Genomic DNA, 10923 nt, shown 5'->3' with positions numbered 1-10923 from the left:
CGGAATGGAGAAAGGCAAGGAAGAACCCTGTGGGGTTTGAATGGAATTGGAGTTATCGATAAAACCTGTGATGTTTAATACATATGTTTTCTAGATCTTTCTGTTGAGGCCTAGAGGCAATGACAACCCAACAGGCCCAGATCTTAGTTTCTAAACACTATTCTCCACTAAAAAAAACAAAGGATCTTTGGAGAAATGGCTGATTCCAGAGCTGGGGTGGGGGTGGGGGGGAGATAAACTTGGAACACTTGTGCTGGGAAGTATTTTTCAAAAAAATGGTAAGAACATGTCAAAAAGACCCAAGAGACAGCTTGAAAGGTCTCCCACTGGCCAAATCTAGGACAATTTGACATCAAAACATGAAAGTAACAGACTGAATAAAAAAGGAATCCATTAGTTCATACTAATATAAGTGAGAAGAAAGAAAGTATTTTCTTACAATAGAATGCCAACTAATAAATGTAGAAGGAATGATAGAATTGTAAAACCACCATTTGGCAACCATCAGAGTATTAATTCAACCAAGAAACATCACTGGATTAGTGTGAAAGTTTGCTGAGAAACAATAGTCTCAAAGAATCTCCCCATGAAATGCTTAATTTAATAGGAAAAAAAAACACTTTATAATGGAGAAATCTAGCAGATGCCACGTAAAACAAGTAATCAAAATTAACACCTTGAAATGGGACAACCGACAGCATATGATGCACTGAAAAATACACATCACTTCTATGACATTCAGGTCAAGATGTATAAGCTCAATCTAATTGTGAAAAAACATCAGAAAAACTCAGACTAAGGGGCATTCTATATAATAACTGGACTATATCGTTCATGAGTTTGACATGTTTGACAGATTGAAGAATTGTTCTAGATTAAAGGAGACTATAGAGACACAAGAGGTAAATGCAATATGTTATCCTGGATTGGATCCTGGCCCAGTTTTTTTTGTTTTGTTTTGTTTTTTGACAAAGGCCATTATTGGAACAACTAGTAAAATATAGAAAAGATTATAGTATTGCATTAATGTTAATTTTCTCGTTTTGATAATTGTACTATGGTTATATTATAAAATATCCTTGTTCTTAGGAAATACACACTTAAGCTTAATTATTTGAGGTAAAGAGGCATCATATCTGCAGCTAACATACAAATGGTCAGAAAAAAGGCATTTATTCTATATTGATAAAGGGAAACCTGTTCCTTAGAGTAGAATGACAACTAATTAATACACAAAGAATAATGTAGTTAGAAAATAACAATTTTGTAAACATCACAGTAAAATTTTTTTCAGATAAGACTCATCAAAGGATGCTAATCTAGGAGGGGCGGATTTGATGACTAGAGTATCAAATGGTCTCAAAAATCTCTCTTCACAAATTAACCACTAATTGCAAAGGAAAAACAATAACTGTGCAGTGGAAAACTGGCAACATCTTACCGAAGCAACCAAAGTGAGTATCACCAATAAGGGGCAAAGGGAAGTTCTATGAGTCTGGATATGACACTGGAGGATGCATCAGAATATTTCAGCCCACACTGCATAACCTGAATTTAACCATAAGGAAACATTGGAAAACCCACACTGAGGGATGTTTTATACTTTTTCTGTCCTATACTCTTCAAATACAGCAATACTACAAATGACAAAGAGAGTCTAAAGAACTATCCCAGATTAGAGTCATGATAAAGTAACATGATCTTGGACTAGATCCTGTAACTGAAAAAAACCCAAAAAAAACCAATTGAACAAATGAAATTGAAATAGGGACTATAGATGAAACACTGTTACCGATGTTATAATAAATTCCTGAATTTGATAACTGTACTCAGTATGCACATCTGTTGTACTGAATGGTAAAGGGTATAATGTCTGCAATGTACTCTCAAAAGGGTCAAGGAAAAAACATATAACAAGAGATCGAAAATGGTAAAGCAGATATGAGAAACATTAAAAAAGAAGTCAAAGTGCAGAATATATGTATTTTTTCTATTTAAAATTCTCAAAACAAATACATACATGTGCATGTAATTGTCTATTTCTAGGATACTAAAATTAGTAGTACTCTCCTGCTCCCCTAGGTAAGGGAACTAGGACTAAAAAGTATTAGGTGATTGGCATGAGGCTGTAAAGGGTTAAGTCTCTCTTTTCCCAACCCTGAGTTCCACTGCTCAGAAAAAACAACACTAATAGCTTTCAGATGTTTCCTATATGTATACCCAAACTTCTGCACATATATAATTCTTATATCATCTTGATGGCTACATATTCAAATGAATAAATGTATTGAAGAAGTGTTCTATTGGTACTTAAGTTGTTTCTAATATACTGGAGGTGCCAAAAACAAGTATACACATGACTTGTATTCAACTTTTATTATCGGTATATATTGAGTATTACAATTTTAAGTATTTTTCCTTTCTTAAAATGTGTATGCATTTTTTTGGCACCCTCTGTATATATTTAGATACGGTCTGAGATTTAAAAAAATACCTTATTTCATCACTTTTTCATTTACTTTGATGAAAACTATGTTTGGCCCTAATTGTGTCATCTTATTTAATGTTACAGTTTCTGTTTTTATGACTTTTAAAAAAATATTTTAAATTCATGTTTTGTTTTGGGATTTGACTTCTCATCTAGTAACGTCAATGTATGGAAGTCATATTATTACTTCAACAATATGAGTATTTATAATACTTATATTCTGTTCTGTGATTTAATATGAACAAAATTCTTCATAGGAGAAACTGAGTCTGGCCACTGGATCACTTATGGAAGGAGGCTCCTCAAGGTAGGAATATGAAATGTGAGTTGCGGAAGACCAGATCCCAGTTAATACCTAAGAAATGCACCTTTCCCTAAGTCGACCAACCCAACTTTTAACGGATCTGGGCCACTCTCTAAGTGGGTCCTATTATGAGTCCCTTGTGGTAATTTTAACTGAAAATCCCCAAAGTGACTAAAGCATGAAAAGATACTTCCTGTCTTCACAGCTATTGTTATTTATTGTATTTTACATTCTTCTTGTGCTTTCAGAATATGAATAACGTATCCTAGAAACACTATTTAAACAACCTTATAAACAGTTAAAACTTTACTTTCCATAATAACTTTAATATAAAAAAGCAATATCTATACTATGTATAGCATCATGTTACCTATTCTACACATTTTATAGTGATAAGTATTTATACATACTGTACTTGGTAGCAGGGAATGCTTTTTTGGTCTCCCCTAGTAGGCTGCAGATTTCCAATGAAGGCAGCACAAGAAAAAAATCTTTCTTTGAAACCTAAAAAATATATATATATATATATATGTACATATATACATACATACATATAAGTATACATATATATATGTATACATATATATATCAAAATGTTCGTTTTGTTCTATTTATTTCTTTTGGGGGGCGGGGGGGAATACAAGAAGTTTGATTTCTGCTTCAAAAAAACTTTCCCAAAGAGTGGTGACTCATTTTCATTATACATCATCATGGATGAACACTGTTCTCCAGGCTTTTATGACAGTATGAATTCAAGGTAATGTGTATGACATATTTTTCTGAAATCCAGTGCATTTATTTGGACATATATGGGGTGTCCCTTGTGTTCTTGTTCTCAGATGAAAGGTATTAGCACTTTGGCTTCAAGAACAAAGTTTTAAAAACCATAAATACAACTTGTGTTTGATTTGGGTCTTGGCTAATTACTAAGGAACCATTCAGCAATAATGGTCTCAGATATTTAAATACTCTGTGAAGCTGCAATTAATTAAGGGACTACTGATTCTAAGAACTATGCAACCCACAAGAGAATGAAGGTAGAATTATAAGTCTGGATGCCAAGTTCTGAGCAAATATCAATAGTTTCCTTCTCACTTTTGCAATATCTATAAATAAAGGCGAGGGAGAAGAATTATATGAATAATGTTAAATAAAAAGTGCATATAGAACTGGGAAATTTTTTGTTGTTGTTAAATTTGCCACTTAATTCCAGTTCAGTAAGATGCTTATAAAGAAAATACAGGAGCCTTAGTTACATTGTTGCTATTTAGAACTTCTTGAGAGCAAAGAATGAATACCAATCAACTTCCCTGGTTTAAACTTAATTTGTCTTAAAACATGTTATTTTGTAACTTGAACAACTATGATACACCTTGAAAATTTAAAGCAAAAAGCAAAATGATACAGAAAGCCAGAAACTTCATCAATACATCTAGACAGACGTTTGTTTGTAGTTCTTGGTATCCAAAACCTTTTTCCCACACATTGCACAGATGCCTAAAACAAACAAACAAACAAAAACATGTGAGCAACCAAATCATAATACAAACTAATAATACCAATCAAATATCTAATACTAACAGTTTGGTTAATATAAAGCAATACTGAAGCTAAAAACATAATTTAACAGCATCAGAAAAGAGAAAAAAAACCTTTTAATAATGAACAAGTTCTATTTTGCCTTAGGAAAAAAGAGAATTTTACTACAATAGGATTTACGAAAGGCTACTCCTTTTTCTCTATTATCCAAATCAGTACTAAATGAAACAGGTTTGATATGAACAGAAAAATGGTATTAAACTTACCCTTTTTGTAGGCACAGCCCTGGCAGTAATGAGAACCGGGTTGGTGCACAGAACTTTTACAAATTCTGCAAGTGGAAAATTTATTCTTTCCATATGGATCGAATCTAGAGATTTTTTTTTAAAAGAAAGAAAAATGTATAATGGCAACACTCTTAAATAACCTCACTTAAGCAATAAATGAGATTAATCCATGCTCTTTATCCCGTCAAACTCTATAACTCTTCCAGATGGCTACTCTCTAAAATGCCTACACACCTCTGCCCCTTCCATGTAAGTTGTATGCTTATAAAGAGTCATTTGTACTTAACCCCAAACCTGTTTATATTAGCTGTATTTGGCAATCTATTTGTGTGATAAAATTAAATGCTATGAAAACTGATGAAATATGAGTGCAGAAACAGTGATTGATTCTATGAAAAACCAAGTGAACGCTTTAGGATGACTATGTAAGTGTGAATCATTAAAACTTCGATTGTTTTAAGTATGGATAAGACAACTGTTAAAAATTGGGGAAAAAATCATAGCGGGAGGATTTGGTACTTTGCTACTGTTAGTTCATGCTCCACTTTAAAGATATTGGAAATATATATTCTGGTTATGATTTGTGGGAGAAAAATGTAGAACTCAAACAGCCTTATGTCAAAATCAAGTGGTTGATGAATTCATGTACAATTATGTGCTTTAAAATAAGGTATGTGTATTTTTAATGATAGTCTAATTTAACTGACATCTTCAATTAAGTGATCCAATATCTTCAGATAAAAGGGTTCCTACTATACAAAAATGCCACCTTATAGTGATTGAAGTGCAAAATAACTTCAGAGGAAATACCTCCCCCTAAATTGGCAATAACTTTTTCTAACAATACTCATATACTGAATAGCAAGACTGTTTCTTCTCTTGGGGTACAGTACAATAGTTCACATTCAAAGGTTAATTTTCCCAAACTCAAAAGAACGTCACTTTACTCCCCACAAGAGAAGACAGGCACTATTCTTCTTTTCAATAAGCTCAATTTGTTTGGACCTGTATGTCTGGAGATTAGTTTTTCTTAAAACCGTATTTTATCATTCTAAGATGTATATTTTATTATCTCTGAAATCTTAAAATTAATTGGCAGAGCTTTTTCTTTCTTAAACCAATGATGCACCCTATAAATGATGGTATCTTAGCTACAACACAATACAGTAGTAAAAATTTCCAAAGTGAGATATTTAGAGAATCAAAACTAATAGTTACTTTTTAATATCAGAGTAAGTTTGGGAACATAAAGGAACTAGAAGTATGTAAAATTTTACAATCTATAAAAATAACTTAGTAATAACTGAATGGTCATAGAAGAGCTCATTAAGTCTGTCAACAATATAGTGTGACACTACTTGTCACTTAAAAGATTAAGTCTATTGTGCTATTTTACGTGCCAGGTACTGTATACAGTAAAAGTTTTACTTTTATTATTTCTAATCCTTGGGATGAAGTCATGAAACAGGTATTTATTTATTCGTTCAGCAAATATATACTGAGTGTCTACTATGTGCCTATTACTGTTCTAAATACTAAAGATGAACTTGGCAGTCAAAGTGTCTGCCCTCATCAAGCTGACGTTCTAGTGAGAGGAGATGGGCAATAAGTAATGAAACAAACATGCTTTTCAGATAGTAATATACAGTGTAGATAAAATTCAAACAGGATACTATGGCAAACATGAGGGGAAGGAGGGAAGACATTAGTTTAGATGCCAGTTAGGGACACTCTCTGAGGAGGTGACATTTCAGTTGAGACCAAAGTCACAAGGAGCCAGCTATTTAAGCTCTGAGGGGTGAGCTGTAGGAGAGAGAAGCAAACACAGACCTCTTTCAGTGGGAGCGGGCTTGGCATATCTGATGCAGAAGTTGGTACAATAGGAAGCAGGAGGGGACAATCATGGAGGACCTTGTAAGAACATACATAGTAGGGAGCTTGGATTTTATTCAGTACAAAAAGAAAACCAATGGCGGGTTTTGAGCAAAGGCTTACATGCCCTTTAAAGGACCACTCTGGTTACTTTAAGACTTAACTGTAGGGAACTAGAGAGGAAGCAGGGAGACAGACAGTTATTAAGGTATCCAAGTAGGAAACGACAGTGGTTTGGAATATGATAATAGCAGTGAGACGGACAGAAGCAGGTGGATTCAGGTTATATTTTGGTGGCAATGCCAAAGAACTTGCTGGTGGGTATGGGAAGTGAGGGAAAGGAGGCAACCGGTGAGCAATTCTAGCTTTCAGGCTTACACAACTGGATTGGACAGTGGTGCAATGATAAGACAAGATTAGAAGACTGAAGGAAAAAGAAGTTGCCTGTTAAGACATCCAATTGGCTAAATCAAGTGGGCAGCTGGAGACATGTCTGGAGCTCAAAGGATAAGTCAGAACTGAAGATACACACTTGGGAGTCATTAATGGACAGTTTGAACTTAAAGCCATTGTACTAAAGTCACTTGAGGAAAAATTATAAATTTATGAAAGTCTAGGATTGAGTGTAGAGGCACTTGATTAAGAAAAAATAGCCAATAAGTTGGGAGGAAAGAAGAGCACGGTGTCCCCGAGCCAAAAGGCCATCATTTTAAAGGTAACGTGTGACCCTGACAAGAGTAGTTTCAAAAGTGTGGTGGGGAGGAAGGCCTGACTGGAGTGGCTGCAGGAGAGAATGAAATTTAAGGACACTGAAAGTATCTAATAAGGCTTTTGAAAACTTCTGCTATAAAGGGAAGCAAGGAAATGGGATGGAAACTGGAAGGGTTCATGGGATTTTTAAGACTGGATATAATAAAGCATAGTGTCAAGAATTGTTTTTAAGGTGGGAGACATTTTTATCCCCATTCTCAGATGAAAAAGTAAAGTTCAGAAAAGTTAAGAAAACTGATTTAACTTGTGTAAGGTCACACAGATAGACAGTGACAGAGTCTGTATTCAAATTGAGGTCTGACTCTAGAACTTAAACTCTTTTCACATTTTTGTGCAGCCTCTCATTTGCAGGATAATTAAGAACTAGAAAAAAAAAGTCATGTTTCTGGTGAAATTATAAAAAGAAAGTGGCACTAATAACTTCATATAGTGATATAGTGAGGAGGGACAGGGTGAAACTAGCAGGTTATAACAGACAGCTTGGTTTTGCGTGACAGGAACTATCTAACTCTATGTTTTATCACAATAGAATGATGCACACCAAATTCACTTCAGCACGTGTAATATTAAAAAGAGTGGTAATTTTATATATTACTGCTCTACAGATGCTCCTATACCTACCTTGCTTTTTTTGAGGTCAAAGCTTTATTTTCATTCAGCTTTCTTCCACCACTTTCTATATCAAAATATACATGTATTTCAGTGAGTCATGTCTACACATTTCACATATAAAATATACATATAACATTTAACAATGAGTTTAAAAGTTCATTTTGACATCCTACTAATAGACTGGCCTATATCAATATTTTCAAAAATCTTCATTTAATATCCAGGTTCTTAAGACACTACTTAAAACATTTATTAGGAAAACAAAAAGAAAAGCCAAAAAAAATTGGATAACAGAATCATTTTATTTCTCAGACTCAAAGCAAGACTTCAGGAATAGGTCTACGTTTAATGTATGTATATAAAACCTAGAAGCCACACTTTGGTGCCATAGACCTTAAATACAGTGGAAGTATTTATTTTCCTTCCATTTGACATTTTCACTGTATTTAATGATTAGGAAGGGGAAAACATTTAAATGATTTGTTTAAGAATATAAAAATCAGGTGAGGAAAGGGGGAATTAAACACCAACTATAATTATATAAGCTGAATCAAATCCATTACTATGATATACTCATTGCTTGAAAATTATTTAATTATTATGTCATCATATGCCTACCAAATTAGGAACTCTGACATGTAACTGAGAGAACTAAATAGAATAAGATATTAAATTGCTGGGGGATCCAGTATCCAGTATTCTTTAATATTTAATAGATGAAATATTTTGTACCCATAACATTTCATTTTACAAGTAATGTAAAAGTTAAAACATTATTCACAGGAAGTTTCTGATTCAACTGTGTTCAAAAAGGAAAAATACCTGTGGTATTCCTTGCACCATCTTTCCATGTATCTGGAGTGATAACAGTACCAAGTTTCTTTTCACCTGTTATAACAAGATATTAAAAAGAAGGGGAATTAGTCTTTACTATCTAATAAATACACTACATTGTACCTCAAGTTCACAATAGCATTAACAGTCACATTAACAGTAGGAGCCTGTTAACGCTAATGCTGGAGTCGGGGCCAGTGACCTGAGACTTCAGATATTAACTGTGGGCAATGGAAAACTGACTGACTCTTAGTAAAATCTGTAGTATAATCGTATGGTTTATAATAAGCTTCCTCTGTACATGTATACTTTGAACAAATCAGGTAAACGTATCTGTTAAGTATATTCATTCCATAAATAGTTACAAAGCATCTATAAAGCATTTATACTATGTATAAACTATTGTACAAAATACAAAAGAAAAACCCAATGAGTTACAGTTCTAAATTTCAAGGAGCTTGCTGATTTCTCTAACAGTAACTGGGTTTCACCGGTGGACCTTAGGAGATACGTGAACTAGATGAAATTGTACACAAACCTTTTGTATATCCCTTTTTGAATAGATTTTGGTCAGAACTTACAGTTTTCAACAGATCCTCAAAGGGTTAAGAGAACCAAGAAAAAAAAAAGTTAAGAACCATTCAACTAAATATAAGCTACAAAACAAACAGTGTAAGCATTGAGAACTAAAATATATTGAGAGCTAATGTACTAGGAAAAATTCCATGGAAAAGAAATAACCTTGGCTAGGAAAATCAGGAAAACTTTGTGGGAAAGGCAACAGAGAGGATACGTCACAATCAGACTGTGACGAAAGAGGAGGAAAGATGATGGAGACAAACTAATAGAAGAACACGTCCTGAAGAAAAGCATGGAAAGCTAAAGGTAGACATGGGCATGCAACATAGTTTGGTTTGGCCAAAGTGGGAAGAGGATAAGGGTCAGTGAAAATGAAACTGGAAAGATAAGCTGAGGCCTTATTGTGGAGGGTGGTGCTGAATGCCAGGCTCCAAATATAGAAACCACAAACTATTCTCCGCAATGAGAATTTATGAAAGTAACTCGTCCGTGTTCATTCTTTTACCTAACGAAAGATCTGTGATTCAAACTCATGGGTGTCTGTGTTCAAAGTTTTATCTACTGGGGGTATATAAATGAAATGGATCATGTTAGAAAGTAATCAGGATACGAGGACTTGAAACATGCCACAGAGGAGCCGGGGATGTCTAGCCTGAGGAAAAAGAGACTTGGGTATATGACAGCTGTTTTAAAACAAACAGTTTGCAAGATAAAAAAAAAAAAAATCATAAGGTATCTTTTATAAATCTCACGGGTTGGCATTAGAATCATTGATGGCAACTATAGGGAGGAAAGACTTTTCTAAAAGCCAGTGAAATCTACACACACTACTTGGAAGGTGTTGCGAATCTCCCACCACCACGCCTCAAGAAAAGAGCGCTTAAGTAATTGGATGGGAGATCGACTTAGGGTTGTTGGATAAAATACAGGATGCATAATTAAATTTAAATTTCAGACAAACAACGAATCCTTTTTCTGGAAAGACTGTCCTAAAAGTAAAGTGCTTTGGAGCAGCAAACAACCAAGTCTCGAATACTGCATGGGATATACTAAACATTATCCGTTCTTTACCTCAAATTGAAATTTAAGTGGGCGTCGATATTTTTATTTGCTGAAATATGGCAGATGTAGAAGTGACTAAGATCCATTCCAACCGTGAAGGTCTGTGAGGCGAGGGAGCCCGTTAAGAAGCTGTAGGGGATGAAATCCGGGGTAGGAGGAAAGCAACAGAAATGGACAAATAGGTGCCAAAACTAAAACCACCCCGAACGCACAACATATAGGGCTATATGGTCGTTGGGAAGGGGCAGGAATCGTCAGAGGGTAGGGGAGACGGACAGAAGCTATAACCAGAGACCTGAAGCCGAAAGAAAAACAAAGAAAGGGCAAAGTTTCTGGGGAACTTCAGTTAGGTTGTTCTTCCCTTTTCCCGCTCCCGCAGAAGCGGCCCCTTAACTCACATTTTTCGCACACCATCCTTCCGCGACTGTTCTCTTCTTAGCCGCAAAAGCAGCAGCAGCTTGAAAACGTCAATATTATAGCCAGGGAAAGATCCCTCTTCCGGGTTACGAAAACCCACTTCCGGTCCCTCCTCCCTCCGCCCCGCCTATCATACACCTGGAAAGGCGAGGGAGGAA

At 34.9% G+C, this 10923-nt stretch overlaps 1 protein-coding gene across 1 annotated transcript; it reads right to left on the bottom strand.

Annotated features, from left to right (window-relative positions):
* Nucleotides 1–1154: 1154 nt before the first annotated feature.
* CRIPT (CXXC repeat containing interactor of PDZ3 domain) lies at nucleotides 1155–10887 on the bottom strand. The gene is made up of 5 exons (XM_019748592.2): nucleotides 10747–10887; nucleotides 8696–8761; nucleotides 7883–7937; nucleotides 4598–4701; nucleotides 1155–4289 (listed from the first exon to the last, which is right to left on the bottom strand). Exons 1-5 carry the CDS (start codon nucleotides 10760–10762, stop codon nucleotides 4225–4227), a joined length of 306 nt encoding a protein of 101 aa, XP_019604151.1. The 5' UTR covers nucleotides 10763–10887; the 3' UTR covers nucleotides 1155–4224.
* Nucleotides 10888–10923: the final 36 nt, after the last annotated feature.

Source organism: Rhinolophus sinicus, linkage group LG05 (assembly GCF_036562045.2).
Source record: "Rhinolophus sinicus isolate RSC01 linkage group LG05, ASM3656204v1, whole genome shotgun sequence".
NCBI classification, from domain to species: domain Eukaryota; kingdom Metazoa; phylum Chordata; class Mammalia; order Chiroptera; family Rhinolophidae; genus Rhinolophus; species Rhinolophus sinicus.
The sequence above is the reverse complement of the archived record's forward strand: the minus strand, read 5'-3'. Positions and strand labels throughout refer to the sequence as shown.